The 25,134-nt window shown below is 41.5% G+C and overlaps 2 protein-coding genes and 1 non-coding gene across 3 annotated transcripts; 1 reads left to right on the top strand and 2 right to left on the bottom strand.

Moving 5' to 3' along the window:
* Positions 1 to 8,819: 8,819 nt before the first annotated feature.
* Positions 8,820 to 9,681, top strand: LOC123098726 (uncharacterized). The gene is made up of 3 exons (XM_044520795.1): positions 8,820 to 9,106; positions 9,177 to 9,238; positions 9,471 to 9,681. Exons 1-3 carry the CDS (start codon positions 8,992 to 8,994, stop codon positions 9,606 to 9,608), a joined length of 315 nt encoding a protein of 104 aa, XP_044376730.1. The 5' UTR covers positions 8,820 to 8,991; the 3' UTR covers positions 9,609 to 9,681.
* A 4,428-nt stretch (positions 9,682 to 14,109) lies between these two features.
* Positions 14,110 to 14,182, bottom strand: TRNAR-ACG (transfer RNA arginine (anticodon ACG)). The gene has a single exon. It is a non-coding gene; the product is annotated as a tRNA-Arg (tRNA).
* Positions 14,183 to 17,690: 3,508 nt separating this feature from the next.
* Positions 17,691 to 21,400, bottom strand: LOC123145609 (RNA polymerase II degradation factor 1). Its single transcript, XM_044565076.1, has 3 exons — positions 21,116 to 21,400; positions 19,979 to 20,254; positions 17,691 to 19,255 (listed from the first exon to the last, which is right to left on the bottom strand). Exons 1-3 carry the CDS (start codon positions 21,209 to 21,211, stop codon positions 18,041 to 18,043), a joined length of 1,587 nt encoding a protein of 528 aa, XP_044421011.1. The 5' UTR covers positions 21,212 to 21,400; the 3' UTR covers positions 17,691 to 18,040.
* Positions 21,401 to 25,134: the final 3,734 nt, after the last annotated feature.

Raw genomic sequence — 25,134 nt, 5'->3', positions numbered from 1 at the left:
GCCCCCAAAATCGGAGGAAAAAATCACGAAGCATTCTGTTTAGAGTAAAATGCATCGAAAGTCACTGTTTTTGCTCCATCTACTCACTTCAGTCACCGTACTTAGGGATACATGCAATACGGTCACTATATACGACAAGACGTGATTATACGGTCACTGTAGCACGTATTGAGCTCGTACACCGCCCCTTTTGACCAATGGACCGTGCCAGGTGGCAGGGAGCGGCCGTCCGCGCGACCATTTTGCACAAAACCCCCCGTGTCATTGGAAATGGATCAAATCCCCTTGCCTGTTCGTCTTCGTTACCACCGAAGCAGAGGAAGCGGCGCAGAAGAGAGGGAGGCGATCATCGCAGCGCACCGGCTCATCAGCGTCGGACGCGCCGGCGAGGGTGGAGACGCGCGGTTCGTCAACCCCTGTTCGTCGGGGGTGTGCATAGGCGTGGCGGCGATGGCACCAGTTCGTCGCCCTGACGGCGCGCCGCCCCGAAGTACAGTAAGTCCCAAAATTTCCCCTTTCTTTTTGGATTTTTGGGTTGTTAATCTCCAATATCTCGTCTGGGCATAAGAAATCTTCAGTTGGTTCTAGGGTTCCTCGCATTGGAGTCCATATTTTCGTAGGCTAGGGTTTTGCGCGGGATTTGGGGGTTCAGAGTAGGGTTTTATGTTTGTTCTTGATTGTGACGAATTTGTACCTATTTGGATCAGAGTAGGGCTTGGACATCATCAATTTTGGGTTAGTTGCATAGGACCGGCCGCACTGGACTTCTGATTCCGCTAGGGTTTAGTGCTCTGATTTGGGGGTTTAAGGGTGTAAAGGTGGTGCCTTGTCGATGTTTCTGATCCTTGTGTAAATGTTTTATTTTTACAAGGCACACGGAGCAAAAAAAAATTCAGTTCAGATCAACCATGGAGGATATTTCCTTGGCCGTGGTAGCAACCGTTCTTATGTGAATGCTCATGTTGTCTGGTATGATGAACTTGATGAAGTGACATGGTCTCTACTTGTGGTTGAGAACATAGTGGAAGAGATTGGGTGGGAAATGGCAGGCAGATTGAAAGTGTACTACCTGATTCCTATACTGTCAATCACGCAAAATAGATTGAGAGAGATCAAAGGAGATGCAGACATTGATCAAATGCTGACATTTTTGTCTCTTGGTCATAACTCTTTCAGTCTATATTTGGACCATGACAACAGCTTGGATTCCAACCGTACTGAGGATGATGTGGTGAATTTCCCAATAACTCACCTGCCTCCAGTATTCAGTCCTAGAAGAGCATGTAACAATGAGCCAGATAGATCAGAAGGAGCACAACCTATTCCTATACAGGTGGTCTACCCAGACAGTTCAGCAGATGATGCTAGCAACTATGTGTTTGCAAAGAGGAACTGCTCTGTTGTCAATGATGAAGATGCAAATATGGAAGATGCAGAGACTGTTGTCATTCAAGAAGAGGCAGGAGAAGCAAAACCTGAGATGGAACAACCACAACATGAGGCAGAACAACCACAACATGAGGCAGAACAACCACAACAGCAGGCAGAAGAGAAAGAGGAGGAAGTTGTGACCAGGAGAACAAGAAGGCGGTGCAATTCTTATGCAATGGCAGAAGAAGAAGAAGATACAGATGATGACAATGATTCAGATGATTCAGATTTTGATCCTGGTGCCATAGTAGATAGTGATTATGACATGAATGATGGTGATGATGATCTATATGCAGACAATGTAGACATGGATGAACCTGAAGACAAACAAGTGAGAGGGAAACAGTCAGTTAAAGATAGTGCAAAAGAAAAGGATTCAGATAAAGGAAAAGATAAAGTTGGAGACAAAGGCAAAGAGAAGCAAGAGGATGAACTATATGAGTCTGAAGGTGATGATCTATGGCCACCAGATGAAGATGATGAAGAGTTGTACATGAAGTTCAAGTCATTTAGGGAAGAGGACCTACACTGTCCTAAATTTCATGTTGGCCAAGTTTTCCAAACAGTTGAGCTACTGAGGACAGCCATAAAAGACTATTGCTGCAAGAATAGAGTGGATGTTAGTTGCCTGTGAATGATAGAAAAAGATTGAAGGCCAAATGTGATGATGACTGTACTTGGTATATGTGGGCCTCTTATGATAGTAGAACCATGTGCTTTATGGTCAAGAAGTATGTCAGTGAACACACCTGCACAAAGAAGTGGAAGATCAAGGCTTTCACTGCTCCATTCATTGCCCAAAAGTATTTGGAGAGCTTCAGAGCTGACCAGGATATGAACATGAGAAACTTCTCCAGGGTTGTGCAGAAGGAGTGGCACATGACCCCAACAAGGACCAAATTGCAGAGGGCTAGGAGGCTGGCTATGAAGATCATACATGGTGATGAGAAAGGGCAATACAAATTGTTGTGGAACTATGGCAATGAGATCAGAAGGAGTAACCCAGGCAGCTCTTTCTTTGTGGCACTTGATGAACAAGCAAGGTTCAATAAGGCGTATATGTGTCTGGATGCTTGCAAGAGAGGGTTCCTTCAGGGGTGTAGGCCTATCATATTTCTAGATGGATGCCACATTAAGACAAGGTATAGAGGGCAGTTGCTATGTGCTGTAGGAATAGATCCAAACAATTGTATTTTTCCAATTGCAATAGCTATTGTTGAAGTGGAGGACAAACCCAACTGGTGTTGGTTCTTGGAGAGATTGAAATATGATCTGGCAATCATCAACATTGCCCCATGGTCAATTATGAGTGACAAACAGAAGGGACTAATCAATGCTGTGGATGAGGTGTTTCCAGAATCAGAACATAGATTCTGTGCGAGGCACATGTGGCAGAACTTTCAGCAGCTACACAAAGGTGATGCACTAAAGAATCAGTTGTGGAAGATTGCTAGAAGCGCCACATCAACTAAATATGAGCAATATATTAATGAGATGAAGGAGTTGAGTATGGATGCATACACTTGGTTGCATGAACTGGAGCCACAAACATGGGTCAGAGCTTTTCAAAGTGATTTACCAAAGTGTGATATCCTATTTAATAACATTTGTGAGGTCTTCAACAAGTATGAGAACTTCTTACTCATGTTCTTACTCATGTTCTTAGATATATACTAGAGGCAAGGGAGCTTCCTGTGTTATCCATGTTAGAAAGGATCAAAGGTCAATTGATGACAAGGCACTATACCAAACTGCAAGAGGCTGAGAAGATGACAGGAAACATCTGCCCCAAGATCAAGAAACAAGTGGAGAAACTGATAGAGTGGGCAAGTACATGCTATGTGCATGGGGCAGGAGATGGAGTGTTTCAGGTTGGAGACAGAGGAACAGACTACATTGTGGACTGGCATAATAGTGAATGCAGCTGCAAGAGATGGGAGAAAAGTGGGGTCCCCTGTGTACATGCCATAGCTTGTGCAAGACATGAAAGAGTTGATCCTTTACAACTAGTGAATGGATGCTACTCAGTTGAGATGTTCAAGAAAGCCTACATAAACATCATATACCCTTGCAAAGACAGGACAGAGTGGGAGAAGATGAATGGCCCTCCACTTGAGCCCCCACTTTATGAAAAACAAGTAGGCAGACCTAGCACAAGCAGAAGGAAAGCCCCAGGAGAGGTGGTTTGCAGCAGTGGTGGAAAGAAATTGTCTAGGCATGGTGTGATCATCCATTGCAGTTACTGTGGTGAGGCAGATCATAACAAGAAAGGTTTCCCACACTTCAAGGCAGGGCTGCCTCCTCCACACATGCAAGCAAATCATGGGGAGCAAGCAAATCCAAATCAACAAGCAAATCCAACTCAAGAAGCCAATCCAAGCCAAGAAGCCAATCCAAATGAAGAAGCCAATCCAACTCAAGAAGCCAATCCTAGTCAACAAGCAAATGCCCAGGTCTTAATTTTATTTCCTGGTTACTCTTATGGGTTAACAGCAAGTGCATGCAGTCAAAAGTAGCTAACTTGGATAACTTACTGTTGTATTAACAGGAGGAGAACTCCACAGAAAACAATGTAGTTATTGAAGATCTTATGGTGGATCTCTTGATGCAGCAGGTAAGGCTCACTAGTGTCCAGTGGCATTCATTGATATTGTTTGTTTTAACAGGAGGAGAACTCCACAGAAAACAATGTAGTTATTCACAATGTTGTTTGTTTTAACTTCATGCAGAGGCCAGTTCAAAGAGTGGCGGAGGCAAGGCCTGTTCCAGAGTCCACATTCATCTCAGCTGTACAAGTTTTGATGAACCAATCACAGCCAAGCTCTAGCATAAACACCATTCAGCAAGGAGAGTTAGCTAAGAAGTTGCTAGCATTGAAGAGGCAGAGGGACAAGGAAGTGGAGGACAAAAAACAAGCTCTGCTTGCAGCAAGGAGAGAAGAACAGCAGAAGAAAGCAGAAGATATTGCAAGGAAAAGGCATGAGCAAGCTAAGAAGAAGGCATTAGTTGCAGCAAGGAAGAGGCAGGCAGCAGCTCAAGAAAGGGAGAAGAGGAGAGAAGAAGCTGAACTAAATAAGAAGGCAGCACAAGAGACAAAGAAGATAATTGCAGAGACAATGAAGGCCATTTCAGCTGAGAACAAAGCAAAACAGGAAGCTCAAAAGAAGGCTGAGAAGGAAGCAGTAGCTGCAAAGAAACTTGCAGAGAGGCAGGCTGCTGCTGCACAGAGAGAGGCTGATAGATAAGCTGCTGCTGCACAAAGAGAGGCTGGTAGACAAGCTGCTGCTGCAGAGAGAGAAGCAGAAAGACTAGCTGCTGCTGCAGAAAGAGAAGCTGCAAAGAAGGAGGAGATGAGAAGAAAAGATGTTGCTGCTGGTAAGAGAAAGGTTCAGGAAGACCAAGTGCTGCCTAACAAAGCCAAGAGAACATCTATGTTTGATGTTTTCAGGTGATCATACCAATGCTGGGCTTTTGTGACACTCAGGATGTACTCTTCTATCTTTATGTCAAACTTGCAATGTTGTCTTTTGGTCACTCAGGATGTAACATTTGATCCATACTGATGTCAGTTTGTGAGTTTGGAACAAATGTTGATCATGAATTACACTTTCTTGGTCATCATTGTGCAATGAGCTTCTTTGAACAACACTAGTTTTAGCAACTTAATATTTGCTGATGAGTACACTTTCTTGGTCATGTCATCATCAAGCACAACAACCACACTCTACCCAGCAATATTGAATGTTAACTCACAGCCATCATTTAACTTTCAAATGAACAGCAATCAGTTAAGACAAAAGTTAACACAAGTCACAAATCATTACCAGTTTCCTTTCAAAGCCACTACATCATCCCCAAAAAGAGGTTTGACCAAACCATTACATACTGACGAAAAGAGTTTTGCAACCTACATAACAACTACATTACATCCTGACCAAGCCTGAGTCACATTATTTCTTCAGAAGGGAGATACCAAACATGACACACAGCAATAAGAATGATCCCATCATTGCCTTCAAAACCAGAAGCATCTCTCTACCTAAACATAAAAGAGCATCTGCCTGCTGCTTGGTCATGGGACTGCCTGAAGGCCTCCTGTCATATATCCCAGCTGCAATACCTGCAAGCCTAGCCCTTTCTTCCCTTTCTCGAAGGAGATGTTCCCTCCTATCCTCTGCAGCGCCAATTGCATCCACTGCTTCATTCCCATTGAGGAAACGATGCTCAACAAGATACACAATATACTCCAACTCCCAGTGCCAGAAACCACAAGGACCCTAGGTACACCACGAAAAAGAAAAACTTAAGCACACCAACAGATCCAACAAAAACACAACATGAGGATGAAGATCTTACATTGATGCACTTGTAGAACACCCAACCCTCATGCTTGTCTGTGTTCGACAGGTAGAACTTCACCCGCGTGCGGCAATGAGGGCATCGGATGAGAGGGACCTCCACAGCCCGGCCGCCGAGAGATGACATCGCCGAGCTCACGGACATGGCGGCCGCGGCGGCGGCGGTGGGCAACTAACGTGGCGGCGGCGGCGGCTGGAGACGGGGAGGGCGAAAGAGAGCAGGGGAGCTAGGGATTTGGAGAAGGGGAGGGGAACAGAGAGCGGGTGGAGAAGGGGAGGGGATAAAAGGGGCGGTGTACGAGCCATATGACGTTTTTGCACAATCCCCCCGCATGCAAGTGGGCCATATGACGTGGAGTGTGCGGACTGGTCAAAAGGGGCGGTGTACGAGCTCAATACGTGCTACAGTAACCGTATAATCACGTCTTGTCGTATATAGTGACCGTATTGCATGTATCCTTAAGTACAGTGGCCGAAATGAGCAGATGGAGCAAAAACAGTGACTTCCGATGCATTTTACTCTTCTGTTTAATACGTTCGTTGGCTGGCTTTTCGGCTGGCTCGCTCGATCCTACAGCAGGATGCGCGTGATGGTCAAAGCCAACAGGCCCATAGTTGTCGTATTTCTCATTCGGCCATATTTGTAGATAGAAGGTCCAAATAGAAAATCAAGGCAGACTAGTTACGTTAATGGGCCTAATCTCTACAGCCGAGCGTCTGCGTCCATGACATCACGAGGCGCCGCCTACCTGCTTCGACGAGGGGACGAGCCGCCGATAGATTGCGGTCGCTCACCGCGAGTCTGCTGTGTCCGGCCGTCGCCGCTTGTTTCGCTACCGCAGCAGCCTCATCTCGCCATCCCTCAATATTTTCCAAGGTAAGCCGTTACCATATGGCCGGAATCAAAATTGATGAACGGAAAACTAATTAGGGTTTGTTCGGTCACAAGGGGGATTGGGGAGTATTGAGATGGATTTTGACTTGTAGGAGCTTTAATCCCTCTCAATCCCCTTCAAATCTCAAGGAACCGAACAATGCCTTAAAGGTTATTTCTTTCTTGTAACATCGTTGATTCTTTTGATGTTATCCTAGCGCTGTATCGAATGCAATCTCTACTAGTACAGCAATGCTACTCGAGTAGGCTTTATTTTAATCAAAACTAATAGGATTAACGAAACTGCTCCATGCACGATCCTTGTGCCCAACGTATGCACGATAGAAAATCCAGCGGCCGGTGCTCTTTCCATCAGACGCATGTCCGGCCAGATTTCATTCATCGTGCGTCAATCGTCTGTTTATGTCGTGTGTATAGCATGACTCTAGGATTAACACAGTACCTGTCTAATTTCTTATTCTAGTACTGATCCTTCTTTGTGTACTCTCCTGCTGCACTACTAGCATACTTCATTCCAAGAATGACTCAATGTATTTTTCTTGTGTGAGTAGATTTAGTTGATTTAAAAATTTTGTTTTAAGAAATACTAGACGGATGACGCAAATTTTTGGGCCCCATTTTATATTTCACACCGGGGTCCCGAATTCCTGGAGACGGCCCTGGCTAGTGCCTGTCTTTAGTAAGGATCACTTGCATGTGAACAAACCACATAAAAAATTTTAATTCGTAAGAAAATCTTGATCTTCCAAATATGAGTCGATCTTGGGATTGAGCCAGAGTTGATTAGATCCATGTATAAAGATTTGACCGTAAACACCCCATTTGCAGTTAACTTCCACTGGAAAGAGTTAATTTGCTTAGGCGAAGATGCGTAGGAAGTGCATGTTGTTGTTTTTGTGATCGAGATGAAACGATACAACACCTTTTCATTGAGTGCCCTCTCGCGAAGTTGCTTAGCCACGTTATTTGGGACGTGGTTAACTGGAGTAGACTCAGCTATTGCGGCACGGATTCGGATAGGAATATGTGCTTTATTGTGGGCTATATTGAACTGCAGGAATGATATAATCTTTAACAAACAAAATATTTTAAATTCTTGCAGATCATCTTTAGAGCTACGACATGGATCCGTACGTGGTCGTTACTCACTCCTACGGACTCCAGAGAGCCTTTGGTTATTGGGTGCAACCGTTGGAAGATGGTAGCGCGGGGTATCTTCAACCGGTTTGGATGGTGTCCTATTAATAGGATAGGTGTCTAGTCATCGTATCTTGTTGTTATGCCAGTTGTGGCTTTTTGATTTCAGACTTTTTTTTTATTTTGCTCCGTTTGCGAGCTGAACTATTTTCAGACTTTGTATTTTGTTGGCACTTTTTAATAATATAGCCGTATGCATCTGTCGGATGCAGAGGCCGGGGTTGATCCTCCTTCTTAAAAAAATAAAAGAATGCTAGTGCCTGTGACTCACGAACGCCGTGATAATTGATACAGGTGATAACCTGTATCTTACACCTTAACTTTAAGATTCACGTAAACATTTAAAAGGGAGTGTACTGAAGCAAATTTTTTGCTGTAATTTTACTAAAGACAAACTTTGACATTAGGATGTCTTCTGCTAGGTGTCAAGATTCAACTGGGTAAAACCAACTTGGTGAGCCTTTCAGTGTAGTTTTACTCCATCAGATAAGTTAATTTTCAGCTTAGTGGGGGCTCAGAAACTATCTACCTAAGTGCTGAACGCACTACGCGCTCAAAGTAAAAGGGGCCAACTTTAGTTTACCTGAAGTCTGCAGGCCACACTGGCTGCATCGATCAGGATAAGAAAATCCTGTACCGGATTGGCAAGAAAATCCGGAGAATCATCTGCACCATGTCACCATCCTATATGCAAGAAATTGCATGGTACACTTTTGATCCCTAACTTCCTGCTTTACTTATACCCCTTGCGACCTATTCCTGACCATAATCATTCCTTTGATGCCTCCTCTTTTGCTCAGCCCTTTTCGCGTGCGTGCCTCGCAATTCGCCGAGCTTTCAAGAAATAGCACGCGTGCCTACGAAATGCTCGCCACTTTTGAGTCATAATAAAAAAGCTCATCAAGTGAGGTAATGAAGCACTTGGAAAAGGTGCTTAACCACTTATATAGCAACTAACTAAGGTTGTGGAGGATGCTTCAGAAGCCTCAGTCTGTGGTTCCTTGCTCCATGACTCTGAACTGTGCTATAAAATACAGTAACATGCAATTCATGCCCTCTACATGAGTGAGCCCTCGTAGGTGCAGAAGAAGAGTAGGAACACTTGGAGAAATGCTTCAGAGGAGACGAATGGAGAGATTGCCTGCACTGCACCTGGCAGTGGTGTCTCTGCTAGGCTTCTTCTGCCTCATCCATGCTTCAAGGGCTGCGACTTCATTCCCACCTGGTAATCGTCTCATGCTATCTAGTTATAGTGTTCTGAGCTCTGACAATTTCTTCTCATATATATGCATCAGCGGCCCCGAGGGTGCCCCTGCAGAAGACCGACGCAGTCCTAGCTTCCAGTGGAGATAGCCAGGTGATAATAGTATGTTAGCTATATGTGTTCATGCAAGTACTCCCTCCGTCCGGGAATACTTGTCGAAGGAATAGATGTATCTAGACATATCTTAGTTTTAGATACATCCATTTTTATTCATTTCTCCGACAAGTATTTTGGGACGGAGGGAGTAGCTAGTAGCAGTTTCAGACCATACTATATGTTAGGTGCAAACTCTAATTGGCCTGAATTTTTGGCATGATCACCCCAGGCCGCCGTCGTAGTGGCAGAGCCCGACCGCGGCGGTGTCAGCAGAAGGATAGAGAGGGAGATGGAGCTGGAGGACTACCCGGGGTCCGGGGCCAACGACCGCCACTCGCCGTGGTGGCGGCAAGAGAGGAGGAACTGAGAACATGGAGCAAAGCTGCATGTGTGTTCCTAGTGTTGCACGGTTGTGTTTGTATGTTTCTCAAACTGTAATATCTCTACTCCTGGTGTAACATACTCCCTTCATTCCATAATGTAGTGCCTAATTTTTTTTTTAAAGTCAAACCTTACAAACTTTGACCAAGTTTATTGAGAAAAACATTCACATTTTAAATGACAAACATATATTGTTAGATTCATCGTAAGATATATTTTCATATTTTATATATTTGACATTGTATATATAGTTTTCTCTATAAACTTGGTCAAAGTTTGTAAAGTTTGACTTTATAAAAAATCTATAGGCACTACATTATGGAGCGGAGGGAGTACAATAACGAAGCTTGTTACTTGCAAAACTGTGTTAATTATTATGTCATTTTGGTTGAAAAAGAAGAGGATATGGTCACATCTAAAACTGATGAACATATACAATGTCAAATATATAAAATATGAAAATATATCTTACGATGAATCTAACAATATATGTGTATTGTCATTTAAAATGTGAATGTTTTTCTCAATAAACTTGGTCAAAGTTTGTAAAGTTTGACTTTATAAAAAATCTATAGGCACTACATTATGGAGCGGAGGGAGTACAATAACGAAGCTTGTTACTTGCAAAACTGTGTTAATTATTATGTCATTTTGGTTGAAAAAGAAGAGGATATGGTCACATCTAAAACTGATGAACATATACAATGTCAAATATATAAAATATGAAAATATATCTTACGATGAATCTAACAATATATGTGTATTGTCATTTAAAATGTGAATGTTTTTCTCAATAAACTTGGTCAAAGTTTGTAAAGTTTGACTTTATAAAAAATCTATAGGCACTACATTATGGAGCGGAGGGAGTACAATAACGAAGCTTGTTACTTGCAAAACTGTGTTAATTATTATGTCATTTTGGTTGAAAAAGAAGAGGATATGGTCACATCTAAAACTGATGAACATATACAATGTCAAATATATAAAATATGAAAATATATCTTACGATGAATCTAACAATATATGTGTATTGTCATTTAAAATGTGAATGCTTTTCTCAATAAACTTGGTCAAAGTTTGTAAAGTTTGACTTTATAAAAAATCTATAGGCACTACATTATGGAGCGGAGGGAGTACAATAACGAAGCTTGTTACTTGCAAAACTGTGTTAATTATTATGTCATTTTGGTTGAAAAAGAAGAGGATATGGTCACATCTAAAACTGATGAACATATACAATGTCAAATATATAAAATATGAAAATATATCTTACGATGAATCTAACAATATATGTGTATTGTCATTTAAAATGTGAATGTTTTTCTCAATAAACTTGGTCAAAGTTTGTAAAGTTTGACTTTATAAAAAATCTATAGGCACTACATTATGGAGCGGAGGGAGTACAATAACGAAGCTTGTTACTTGCAAAACTGTGTTAATTATTATGTCATTTTGGTTGAAAAAGAAGAGGATATGGTCACATCTAAAACTGATGAACATATACAATGTCAAATATATAAAATATGAAAATATATCTTACGATGAATCTAACAATATATGTGTATTGTCATTTAAAATGTGAATGTTTTTCTCAATAAACTTGGTCAAAGTTTGTAAAGTTTGACTTTATAAAAAATCTATAGGCACTACATTATGGAGCGGAGGGAGTACAATAACGAAGCTTGTTACTTGCAAAACTGTGTTAATTATTATGTCATTTTGGTTGAAAAAGAAGAGGATATGGTCACATCTAAAACTGATGAACATATACAATGTCAAATATATAAAATATGAAAATATATCTTACGATGAATCTAACAATATATGTGTATTGTCATTTAAAATGTGAATGCTTTTCTCAATAAACTTGGTCAAAGTTTGTAAAGTTTGACTTTATAAAAAATCTATAGGCACTACATTATGGAGCGGAGGGAGTACAATAACGAAGCTTGTTACTTGCAAAACTGTGTTAATTATTATGTCATTTTGGTTGAAAAAGAAGAGGATATGGTCACATCTAAAACTGATGAACATATACAATGTCAAATATATAAAATATGAAAATATATCTTACGATGAATCTAACAATATATGTGTATTGTCATTTAAAATGTGAATGTTTTTCTCAATAAACTTGGTCAAAGTTTGTAAAGTTTGACTTTATAAAAAATCTATAGGCACTACATTATGGAGCGGAGGGAGTACAATAACGAAGCTTGTTACTTGCAAAACTGTGTTAATTATTATGTCATTTTGGTTGAAAAAGAAGAGGATATGGTCACATCTAAAACTGATGAACATATACAATGTCAAATATATAAAATATGAAAATATATCTTACAATGAATCTAACAATATATGTGTATTGTCATTTAAAATGTGAATGTTTTTCTCAATAAACTTGGTCAAAGTTTGTAAAGTTTGACTTTATAAAAAATCTATAGGCACTACATTATGGAGCGGAGGGAGTACAATAACGAAGCTTGTTACTTGCAAAACTGTGTTAATTATTATGTCATTTTGGTTGAAAAAGAAGAGGATATGGTCACATCTAAAACTGATGAACATATACAATGTCAAATATATAAAATATGAAAATATATCTTACGATGAATCTAACAATATATGTGTATTGTCATTTAAAATGTGAATGCTTTTCTCAATAAACTTGGTCAAAGTTTGTAAAGTTTGACTTTATAAAAAATCTATAGGCACTACATTATGGAGCGGAGGGAGTACAATAACGAAGCTTGTTACTTGCAAAACTGTGTTAATTATTATGTCATTTTGGTTGAAAAAGAAGAGGATATGGTCACATCTAAAACTGATGAACATATACAATGTCAAATATATAAAATATGAAAATATATCTTACGATGAATCTAACAATATATGTGTATTGTCATTTAAAATGTGAATGTTTTTCTCAATAAACTTGGTCAAAGTTTGTAAAGTTTGACTTTATAAAAAATCTATAGGCACTACATTATGGAGCGGAGGGAGTACAATAACGAAGCTTGTTACTTGCAAAACTGTGTTAATTATTATGTCATTTTGGTTGAAAAAGAAGAGGATATGGTCACATCTAAAACTGATGAACATATACAATGTCAAATATATAAAATATGAAAATATATCTTACGATGAATCTAACAATATATGTGTATTGTCATTTAAAATGTGAATGTTTTTCTCAATAAACTTGGTCAAAGTTTGTAAAGTTTGACTTTATAAAAAATCTATAGGCACTACATTATGGAGCGGAGGGAGTACAATAACGAAGCTTGTTACTTGCAAAACTGTGTTAATTATTATGTCATTTTGGTTGAAAAAGAAGAGGATATGGTCACATCTAAAACTGATGAACATATACAATGTCAAATATATAAAATATGAAAATATATCTTACGATGAATCTAACAATATATGTGTATTGTCATTTAAAATGTGAATGTTTTTCTCAATAAACTTGGTCAAAGTTTGTAAAGTTTGACTTTATAAAAAATCTATAGGCACTACATTATGGAGCGGAGGGAGTACAATAACGAAGCTTGTTACTTGCAAAACTGTGTTAATTATTATGTCATTTTGGTTGAAAAAGAAGAGGATATGGTCACATCTAAAACTGATGAACATATACAATGTCAAATATATAAAATATGAAAATATATCTTACGATGAATCTAACAATATATGTGTATTGTCATTTAAAATGTGAATGTTTTTCTCAATAAACTTGGTCAAAGTTTGTAAAGTTTGACTTTATAAAAAATCTATAGGCACTACATTATGGAGCGGAGGGAGTACAATAACGAAGCTTGTTACTTGCAAAACTGTGTTAATTATTATGTCATTTTGGTTGAAAAAGAAGAGGATATGGTCACATCTAAAACTGATGAACATATACAATGTCAAATATATAAAATATGAAAATATATCTTACGATGAATCTAACAATATATGTGTATTGTCATTTAAAATGTGAATGTTTTTCTCAATAAACTTGGTCAAAGTTTGTAAAGTTTGACTTTATAAAAAATCTATAGGCACTACATTATGGAGCGGAGGGAGTACAATAACGAAGCTTGTTACTTGCAAAACTGTGTTAATTATTATGTCATTTTGGTTGAAAAAGAAGAGGATATGGTCACATCTAAAACTGATGAACATATACAATGTCAAATATATAAAATATGAAAATATATCTTACGATGAATCTAACAATATATGTGTATTGTCATTTAAAATGTGAATGTTTTTCTCAATAAACTTGGTCAAAGTTTGTAAAGTTTGACTTTATAAAAAATCTATAGGCACTACATTATGGAGCGGAGGGAGTACAATAACGAAGCTTGTTACTTGCAAAACTGTGTTAATTATTATGTCATTTTGGTTGAAAAAGAAGAGGATATGGTCACATCTAAAACTGATGAACAGAGAGGAACCACCAGGGTTGGGGCAAAAACGAAGGAAGAAGAAAACAGATGCGACTCCGCTGGGGATGGAACCCAGAATCTCTGGTTTCGTAGACCAGCGCCTTATCCATTGGGCCACGGAGTCTTGCGTGCTGATTTAAATCTATTGTTTATGCAGAACAGTAATAAGACAAGAGTGCACAACACTACATTACATGTCTAAGTGTGACACGTGTTCAAGGCTTTACTTGGTTTCATTTACATCGAACTTGATGCCCAAGATGGAGCTGCGAGGAGAAGTTGGAGCTGAGGTTACATGGCTGCGACACTTGCTTACCACGGCCGACCGATGTAGTAGGAATTCGGTGGGTATCTTTGTAAAAAGCCAATTACCATATGACCTTGTTTGTAACGAGCTCTTATGCTTGATTCATTTCAGGTGGGTAATATGCTGCTGATGCTTGACACGTCTACACCAGGTTACCACCTATCGCCCGTCTAATTCCCCCAACTATTCTCAACTACTCCCTCCGTTCCTAAATATAAGGCCTCCTTTGGTTTGGAGGAATTTCATGGGAATTCTAGAAGATAGGATTCTTATAGGATTTTTTTCTTTAGAGCCCTTTGGTTCATAGGAATGGATTCCTATTCCTATATAGGATTGGTTCCTATCCTCCACATTTCATAGGAAAATAAAAATGAGCCTAGACTCAATGGAAAAATTCCTTTGGTGTCAACCAAATGACATCTTGTTTCCTATTCCTACTCATAGGATTTGAGATACATGTCATCTCATTTCCTACAAGATTCCTATTCCTACGATAATCCTATCCTATGAACCAAAAGAGGCCTAAGTCTTTGTAGAGATTCCACTATGAACCACATACGGATATATATAGATGCATTTTAAGTGTAGATTCATTTATTTTGCTTCATATGTAGTCCGCCTAGTAGAATCCCTACAAAGACTTATATTTAGGAACGGAGGGAGTATTTCAATGAAGCTGGGCGGTTAGTTGAACCCAGTGGTAATATTATCTCTCCTCGAACATTATTTTATCCTGCATGATTGCAAATGGATTGGTTTTTGCGTGCCTAAAATATGTCACATTTTCTTCTGGTATATGCATGTTATCATTCTCATGGTTTTGGTGAATGGCAGTGAAGACATTAGCGCTCGATTGATCAGCTATGTCCCAAGCTATGATCGGAGAGACATTATTGCTAATATGAAAAAAACTGCTAAATCGCGAGAATGGCGCACCGATGAAAACCTTGGTACAAGGTGTGTAAGGTCCATGAGATGATTTTACTAGCATATTTTTTCGTGAATACGCAAAGCTTGCGTATCATTTTATTGATAGAAAGAGTAGAATGAGTACAGAGTGATACAACACATGACACGAACGCTGGCAGGCATGAACATGGTGCCTCAGGCCGAACAGAAGATACAACACAGCTAAACCTACCACACCTGAGGCAAGAGCGGTGATGCCAAACCAACGAGAATCCCATGGGACCCTGCGAGCTAAAAACCAATGAGAATCACACGAGCCAAAACCCGGGGACACTGCGAGCGATCAAGATAGTGCCTTCAAGAAGGAAGACGATGCCAAGATGCCGTCACTATCTGGTCCGGGGGACCCGGACCTAGGGTTTCCCCTGAAATCTAAGAGGGACGTAGCTGAAGGCCTTTGCAACACCTCCAAGAAGGAAACAACACCCGTGAGTGCCATCGCTGCCAGCACCTGCAAAAACCGAGCAAGGATCTCTCGCTGGCCTGAAGCTGCACGATTCCATAGCCGCCGAATCTGGAATCATGGATGGGAAGGCCAACACTGATTGGAACCACCATCAGGAGGGGGTTGGCGGGGCTGCACCTGTCGTCGGAAGGTGGCACTGCCTCCAAACCCATGAGCATTGGATCCAGCAAAAGGAGGAGGCTTTAAGGCGTACAGGGTAGGGCGGGCAATGGGGCGAATCATGTGGGGGTCCTGGGGCGACGGCGTCTAGCAACGCTGGCAAGCCAGGACTGAAGGGACGCAGATCTGGGCTACCGTGGCTTAAGCCATCGGGACGTCGGCGAGCCAGGTGAACTGGAAGTGACGCAGATACCCGGGCGCCTATGCTGGAGCTGCCCGATAGAAAACACCGGCAACGAAGGACACCGGAGAGACATGGGTCAAGGCCGCCAGGGCCGGAACAATGCCAGCTTGGACCCACCATGAGAATCCCCGTGACAAGCACAACCACATAAGCATCGCCGCCTCTTTGCGAGAGCGTCACCATGGCTCAGGAGGAGGGAGGGCCTCCGGAGACGAGGGGGGTTGCCTACACGGGAGGCATGCCGCGAACGCCCCCGCAACCGGCTGCAGGCCCCATGCCCTAGGCTCCAAGCCGTGATTTTACTAGCATAGATGTGTCATACTGACGGTTTGGTTCCTTAATTCAATAATTGCTTTTTCGAAGGCAAATTTTCTATTCATAACCTGACAGGGCTCTTCGAACGAGACAAGTTCAAATGCAGATGGTGCCACATATATGATTAGTGGTGTCATAGAGGAGGTTAGTGACACGAAGCTTAAGATTAGAGTTGTTTTATGGTACCCTCAAATGAATATAAGCCCTCCATCTGCTCTGATCTGATGGATATGGTTGTTTGGCAGTCCAGCATAGATGCCTTGGAGTACTACCATTAAAAACTGGGGAGTACCACCACTTCGAGGGTAATTTGATAATCTAGGATTAGGTCGTTAATTCTCCACTAATTCATACCCTCACTTCGGCATTTCGCAAGATCGTTAATGAGGGATTAGATCATAAGCCTGCGACCCAGGCCAACAAGAGACGATCAAGCTGGCCCAGGGGGCAGTAAGGAAAGCAGCAGGGGAAGAAAAAAGACCTGAAGCCATCCACGATTGACACAAATTCAGAAGCTTTTGCTAGGGTTTGAGTGTCTGGGATGCAGTCATTCTATAACCTTTATGATGTATGTAATGGATTGTGCGGTCGTTCTAGACCTGGGTTGTGTATGCTCAGACCTTGAGTTTAATATTCATTCTGTGGTTGGTCTCTGGATTTATGGCTGTTGCAAGGGCATTGGCTGACTAGCATGGTGTCAGACTGTCAGTTAGTACAATGTCACATGTTAACCTGACTGTTATTATGGGAACAGACAATGGACCATCTTAAATTGGTTAGGTGTTTGGACTCGAGAAATGAACAACTTTTTCCGTCCTCTGCCTGGAGGAAACTAAAAGAGAGACCTTTGACATGAACAATTTCTGGAAATTCTGTCCCAGAAGGTTCAGTAAGTCTCGAGTATTTGCCATCAGTAGGGGCTTCAGGCTTCAGGTGGCATCGTCATTCATTGGAATGCAAGCAGGCCTAGTTCTCCAGAATGAGTATTCCCTTTCAGTTCAGTACAGTAGCAACTTTTTGTCTTATGACACTTCGGTTTTGGCAGAATGTATATGCATCTTGTCCACAGTTACTTCCCCCACAGCAGTTTTTTGCTTAAGCCACAGCCAAACCACTGTAAATTTCTCACAGCAAGTACGAACAATTACTGCCAACGGACGGTAAACACAAACCCGGCAATACGCCGACTGCTACGAGCAGGTGAACAGATGAGCACACACTGAACAAGAAGGTGAGAACCAACAAATTTCTCATATTTTCATATCGACCGCAAACATGCAAATGCAAGTCCACAACAGGTTACAAGCAAGCATACGCGTCCATTAAAAATGGGACAAATGCCGACAATCATCATCACTCAGACTAACCTAGCATTCTTATTTCATCACGATCATCATCCAGCTGAAAAAAGTAGGCTGGAGGATACGTACCAATCTGCCGGCTAATAAAAGATGCCAGAGCAAATACCGCAGGGAAGCTCAAAAGCGAGCTTCCCATGACAACAAGATCGCCACACCGTATGTCACACGGAAAAGTCGCAGGAGCAGATAGAGTGCATCACATGCGGCTTCTCCACCGTCGACTAGCCAGACCACGCCGCATTGCCAACAGAGCTCAGCCCGTCATGGAAGGCGTTGTACTCTACGGGCTGGCCTGCAGCCACCATTCGGCGCGGCATGTTCTCGGCATGATCGTTCAAGTAACCCATTCGAGCAGCCTTGTCAGCCATGTCTGCCGGGTGATTCTGCACTGGCTGGGGTCCTAGATGATGGAGCATCATCGGAGCACTGGCCTGCTGTGCTTGCTGAGGAAGGACAGCAACAAAAGTGGCAGCACTGTTGGGAGGGCTCCCATATACAGTGTTGTAGGCCTGGGCACCACCCTGGACAGAATAGGGGCCAACCTTGCATTGCTGAGGTGCAAATGAGCCATTGCCGGGCGATTGGAACTGCTGGGTCTGCTGGTGCTGGATGTGATGCTCTGCCATAGGAACAGCAATGGCGCTGCTTTGCACGTAAACTGGAGCAGCTTCATGGTGCTTTCGCTGGGAAGAAGAGATTGTAGAATAGGCAGGCTGCACAACCATGCCTCTAGAAAGTGCCTCGGTGTTACCACATGCGGGCTGTTGGGATCCGTAAGGAGGATAGAACAGGGCGACATGAGGGGCACTTTGGGCCTGCGGGGAAGATGTTTGCAGTTGAACTACCTGAGCAGGAACTTGCTGCATGTTGTGGTACTGCTGCTGTTGTGCCACCTGTGGTTGTGGTTGTGGTTGTTGTTGTGGTTGCCTTGCCTGCGAGTGAACATCCTGGACAGTTTGATGTTGCCAATGGTGCTGAGCTTGGAGGTAGAACTCTGGTGCCTCAACTACAGTCTGTGGCTGAGGGTTCTGGGCCTGCGGCTGCATAGAATGAGGTGCAGGTTGAAATGTTTGGGCCTGCCTGCGCTCAGGCTGGCCTTGATTTTGCATACAGTAAACAGTAGGTTGGTTCGAACGTGGCTGGTCTTGTTGGTTGCTAAAAGACACAGGCACAAGCTGCTGTAGAATAAGCCCATTGCAGCTTTGGAATTGCATAGCAGGAGACTGCGCAGCATTTACTTGGTGCAGCGGGACAAGGGCAAGCTCGTGTTTTGCACCTGGGAAGCTGCCATCATTTTCCTTGGCCATAAAAACTGATGGGGCAGTACCTTCACTCTTTTGTGCAGCATCTTCGTATACAATCTGAAGTTTAGCTAGCTCGTTCTGAGTTTCAGCAATCTCTTGCTTATCCTGCAGAACTTGTACACATTTCTGAACCTGCACCAAAGTAGGTTCTGTCATGAGTTATGCACTGAAGAACATTATTACAAGAGCTAACGGATTACAGTTACTGGAAGGAAAACTGGGTGTAAGGTAAGCTATTTAGCTTGATTGACTAGCACTACTAAAATATTTACATCATCAAGCTTTGCTTAAAATTTCCTCTGGTGCCTAACATGACCATAAAAAGAGGCAATTAGCAATAACTAACAGCCCTAAAACATGGATTAAGCAATCACATCAAGCCAGTTAAATAGCTGTTGCCTGTTGTGAACCTTATCACAACTTAACTTCTTGCAGTACTATCAGATATAACAGTACGTAGATTAACTACTGGCCAATCATGCTAAGAGAACCAAAAACACTATATAAGTGTGATATCTCAAGAGTAACTAATCAGTGTGTGATTAAGTAGATGATGTGCTACTCGCAGTTATAACTAGAGGGAATACCTATGTTCACTTTTATATGGACAAACTGTTGCCCAAGCGTTAGTCCAGCTCTATTAAATGCAGATGCAGGAAACAAAACCTAACCAGATGAAACTCAAAACTTAACCATGAAACTTTCACAGCTCAAGGCAAACATAATCCAGTGTTTAATGCATTTACTAGATGAGACCAGAAATTTACATACTACTCCAAGAAAGCGACATATTATAATTTGGCATTCAGAGTCCAATAATTGTGTGTCCCTGTGTCGGTGTAGAGCAAGACATACCTCTTTGACGTTCTTGTCAAGGCCACGGAAGTTAAGATTTGCTTCGCTGTGGTAATCCATTACATCGCTTCGCAGTTCTCCGATGGACCTTTCAAGCTTGTAGCAGTATAACTCCAACTGCGACAGCCTTCCACTGATGACATCCAGTGAATTCACCAGATTTTCTGCTTGTTTGTTCATGCAGCTCTCGATGGCTTCCGTTATAATTTCTTTGGAATGGTTTTCCTGGTCGCGCATGCTAACCAATGACCTCAGCAGCCTGTTGTCCTGAAAATCCTGCTTTGTTGAAGAACAGAAAAACAATTAGCAAGTAGTACGGGAATTTTATTTTAGCATAATAAAAGGGATAGGTAGGGTGAAAACAGAGGTTGTTGATGAAACTACAGCTAGTGTAAGAATCACTGGAGCTACTCTCATAGTTGCAGAGCAGACAAATAAGTCAATCTTGAGCTACTATTCCACTATCACAGAAATATTCATAATAAGGTAACCATGTGTGACAAGAAATTTTCCCATTAACAGGGATCAGAAGCAGCTTATCCCAGCGATGTGCATTGGATCTAGACAGCGAGGCAAGTGTATCAACAGTAATAAGGCCACAAACATAGTATTACAGTAATTGTACACAATCGGTTGACTAGAGAAGCGGAAGCAAGCAGCACCTAGAATGAATGAATGGTACAGTAAGTGTCACGACTTTTTTTCTTCAATTCAAACAGTTAGTTGGCAACAGGAACCATGGCACCCTAGCGAATGGTGCAGAAACAGCCGTATGTCGCACTGGGCTCGGGGAATAGACCAGAGAATCTCCGCGTCAAGCTATTTCGTTCGCCCAGATGGGTCGACAGGGTGGTGCAATTTAGAGTAGCATATTTGAAACTCCTAGAGGTAGAAATGGCAAGTGAGGTCCCAAATCCAGCACAAGGCGCGGAAGGCGTGCACCTGTCCGCCGTCGCCGCGGCGAACCGCGCCCCGGCGGGCGGCGGCCAGAGTAAACGGCCACCGGTCGTATCAGCCCGCCGCGCGCGCGCACACAGTACGCGGCGATATCCCGGGAACAACTAGGCGAAAGCAACAACGAGAAGCATGAACAAGGCACGGATCTGGCGCAGATGGATCGAGGGAGAAGGAGCTGACCTCTCGGCGGAGCGTGTGGTCGAAGGAGCAGCGGGCGAGGTCGGGGGCGAGGCCGAAGGGGCCGGAGACGGAGGCTGGCCGCGCCGGGGACGCCATCAGACGCGATCCGCTTCTCCGCGTATCTCCGGCTGAACTCCGAACGGAAGCGGCGGAGGCGAGGAGGATTTGGGAGGAGGCGTGGGCGGGGAGAGGAGAAGGAGTAAATAAAAGCTAAAGAAAAAAGGGAGAAAGGAGGAGGAGTAAAGCTAGGTCGGCGACTTGGTTGGCTCGCTCGCTCGTGGCCGGTGCCGGTGCGTGCCCCCTCCCCCCGCGGGTAGATATAGGCGGCGCGGTCAGCCCACCGCTTGGTTCTGGGGTGGTTCGGTTCGGTTCGGTACGGGGGGCGGCCGCGTGATGGATGGGCCGGCCGTCTCCGGTCAAAATCAGACGCCGACCTAGGAGCATCCACGATTGCTAGGACATTGCCATGCATTGCTACGGGCAGAAGCCCAAGCTGAATGCCCGTGCGTTGCCACAGAATAATAAAAATATAGACACATTGATTAAATTATTCTTTTAATAGAAAAATGCGTGTCAAGCATGGTGGCATCTGATTTTCATCATACAACGACAAATATAAACTCTTTTCCACTTCTTTCCTTCTTGACACTCTTCGTGTTATCTTAACCAGCAAAATCGCTCGCCGTCAAATAACTTATCACTGGATATATACCGCTCATGATTAAATAGTACTCGTATCACTCAACTTCATGCATCCATGCATGTCCCTGTTAGTACTAGGTACACAAAGCTTGACAGTTTTTTAGACTTTTAAAATGCCTCTTAATTTCAGCATAATAACGCAAGAAGACAGATCCAATTTGTGAGATTGTTCTTTATCAACAGCATGGCCGTTCCATTCTCCATAGCAACAACCAGCCTGAAAAAAACACTATAAATTGTTTATGTTCATCTCAAATATTAGGCCCAAGCTGTTAACTGCAACCATTTTTCAACCGACGACACATCTCCCTTGGTAAGTATATAGGGCACCAGGGCTTGTAATGCTCCCGACATCAGCTTGTACTTACAAACATTTCAAACAAATATGATAAAAAGTCTGCGGATAGGCACGACATTAACCAATAATGTCACAAAAATCAAGTACCTTTTGAAATCCAACTCAAAAAATAAAAATAGTATCGATAGTGGTAGTGGGCCAAATTTAAAGCCCAACTAATATTGTGAAATATCGGAGTCGAATTCATCTTTTTTTTCTCGATTTATCAATATGTTATCAATTTGACTTCAAATTTGTGTCACGAGTGATCCGTCTTGCGAAATATGGCCTATCTCATCTATGTCGTATATTTCTCAATATTTTTTAAGAATGCCAACCATATTTACCATATGTTTTTTCAAACATTTAAGGATGCCAACAAAAGGATTGTGTGCACCATATATTCTCCCTTTGGCCGGTCTCTCTCTCTAACAATTTTTCCTTGTTGGATTGCGCACTATTTGGATATTGTCAGTCACCCACGCTTCATCTCTCTTCTAAACAATGAAGCTACAACTTTGGCTAAGTACTCGCTGGCTCCTGCGAGTACCATCTAATTTGAAAAGCTCTTCCTCCCTAAATATTAATAAGGTTAGTCAGAAACAAGGAAGAACCAACAAACCATCGGTGCCACCTTCAATAATAAGCTGATTGTATATAGGAAAGGATCCATTTATATTGATTCAAGAGGGTTTTTTTACGATGCCATGAACCTGGTGCTAGTCGAAAACTCTAAAACTCGGGATACCCAATGCAACAAAAAATTGAATATATCCCCTTTTTTAGAGTGGAAGGTCAAGTATGCAACTCTCTTCGGTTCATATGTGTTTGTTACAATATGTGGTTCCTCAGAAGATCTCTCAATGTGCTTCTCAAACCTTGGTAAGTGCACTTGTAATAGCACTATGTACATGGCTGCATACAAAGTATGACTCTGGTTCACAATTTTTGTAGATATAAGAAAACCATGTGATATGTTATTTCAACAGATTGAGTAAATATTCTTTGGCAGCTACGTCCGATTGTAATAACAGAAGATACATCATGAAATAGGTAATTTATTATACCTTATTCTTGATGAACAGGAGTTATCCCGGAATAGTAGGAGAAACACAAGGACTATGTATTCTGTCAAGCCTCAGTTTAGGTATTTGTCAAAAGGATTTCACAAATTAAGAAACATGGCAATCATGTTTACCATTCACCTTATTTGCACATGTTAATACATTAAAATATATATTTGAGTTCAGTAAAGGGTAAAGGAAATGTCATACCCAAACAAAAGAATCATGCATGAATCGAATCCCAGCTGAATTCATGAGCACTAGTTGTAACCATTTCAAGATAATCATGTGGTCTTATTCCGGTTTAAAAAAATCAAGAACATTGCATACAATTGTCAAACATTTGGACCAGTTCCATACTTCCACTCAGGCCTTTGGCTTGTGTTTTGCATGAAATAGCTAGTACCCAATTTCCATGAATCAATCGTCAAGCAGAAGCAAACTTTACCAAGTATCTTCCTAAAAGGTGATAATCCATAGAAAAGTCGCCATCAATAAATAAAATAATAACAACATCTTCCAAAAAAATACAGTACTAACCTGACAACATAGTTAGTATACCAATCTATAGCAAGGAGGTGGACTGAAGGACCTCATCCATAATTATTTGTCCACTTTTAGGACCATCCAAGTGCTCCAACACCCACTGTACCTACTGAAAATAATAAAGTTGGTGAAACTGCGGAATAACATTAGTATATAACAATATACCATAACGTATCTGCATCACCCGACATATATATGGATGATTCGATAGCACCACAACTTGGACATTGAAGATTGAAAGAATTGTCTGGGTGGCGTTCTGTGGGATGCACTAAAAGCATTCCTGTAATACACATTGGATTAGACTAACTACTACTAGTTAAACAAAGTCTGTGTTATTTTCGGGGTGCCATGGCACCTATGGCACCCCCACTAGATCCACCTATGTAAACAGTGGGAATCCAATCTTTTGAGTGAGTCAACCTGAGATGTGCAAGTCACTTTTACTTTTTGGCGTTCAATTGTGCATTCTCTTAAGTTTGTATGGCCAAACTCTTTCGAAATTGGCTTTATTTTAACCTTTAAGGTTCAATATCAACGATATACCAATAAATTTATCTTAATTTATTAGTTTTCACTAACCCTAGATTCTTTCCCTTCATAAATTTTGTTACGTCTCTCGAGATGCAAATATATACCAAACCAAGAAAAATATGATGCACAAATTTCTCTGCATATCTATTGCAAGTGTTACTATTTTACCAGGTACAATGTGCGGACTGTGAATGAAACCCAAACACTAGACGAATTTGTTGTGAGTGTAGCTAAATGATGTATTTACATGACCAACTACAAAGTATGCAAGTGATGTCATCTACCTGTTGAACCGGGAAACATAAAAGACCTATTTTACAATAAAGAACCAATAAATGAACAACTTAACAATCTGAGGACAAATGCCTCATCCTTCTAGAATTGTGTGGTTACAATATTGTTAGCTATCCTCTATATTTACTTACACCTAAAAGAGACAAACATGCATTTTGCAAGTACACACAAAATGTATATACATTTCCAATTCATCAAAGTGGCACAATTTGTGGAGACTTTTGGTTTTGTTCCTTTTTTTCTTCTCTGGGATAGAACAATTCCATTTAACAAAAGATTTTTTAAGAGGATTGACTCCCAAATAAAATATTAATGCATAAGGTAAGAACTACCTCCGTCCTTGCTGGTTCGTCTCGTTTGTGCCAAATTTTGACCATAGATTTAACTAATAAAATATTAACGCATGTCACCAAAAATTATATCGTTGATTTCATATTTGAACATAGTTTCCAGTGATATATTTTTTTGAGACATGCATTAATATATTGTTAGTTAAATCTATAGTAAAATTTTGGCACAAAACACGAAGGGGACAATAAATC

This window comes from Triticum aestivum, chromosome 1B, assembly GCF_018294505.1.
Source record: "Triticum aestivum cultivar Chinese Spring chromosome 1B, IWGSC CS RefSeq v2.1, whole genome shotgun sequence".
NCBI lineage: Eukaryota > Viridiplantae > Streptophyta > Magnoliopsida > Poales > Poaceae > Triticum > Triticum aestivum.
This window is presented reverse-complemented; position numbering and strand designations above follow the sequence as displayed.

Bases quoted from the DNA above. Each gene is read 5' to 3' on its own strand.
- LOC123098726 (XM_044520795.1), top strand. From the start codon at position 8,992: ATGCTTCAGAGGAGACGAATGGAGAGATTGCCTGCACTGCACCTGGCA. The intron at 9,107-9,176 runs GTAATCGTCTCA...TATATGCATCAG, and splicing joins TGCGACTTCATTCCCACCTG to CGGCCCCGAGGGTGCCCCTG. The intron at 9,239-9,470 runs GTGATAATAGTA...TGATCACCCCAG, and splicing joins CTTCCAGTGGAGATAGCCAG to GCCGCCGTCGTAGTGGCAGA.
- LOC123145609 (XM_044565076.1), bottom strand. From the start codon at position 21,211: ATGGCGTCCCCGGCGCGGCCAGCCTCCGTCTCCGGCCCCTTCGGCCTC. The intron at 20,255-21,115 runs GTCAGCTCCTTC...TCAACAAAGCAG, and splicing joins ACCACACGCTCCGCCGAGAG to GATTTTCAGGACAACAGGCT. The intron at 19,256-19,978 runs GTATGTCTTGCT...ACTTTGGTGCAG, and splicing joins TTGACAAGAACGTCAAAGAG to GTTCAGAAATGTGTACAAGT.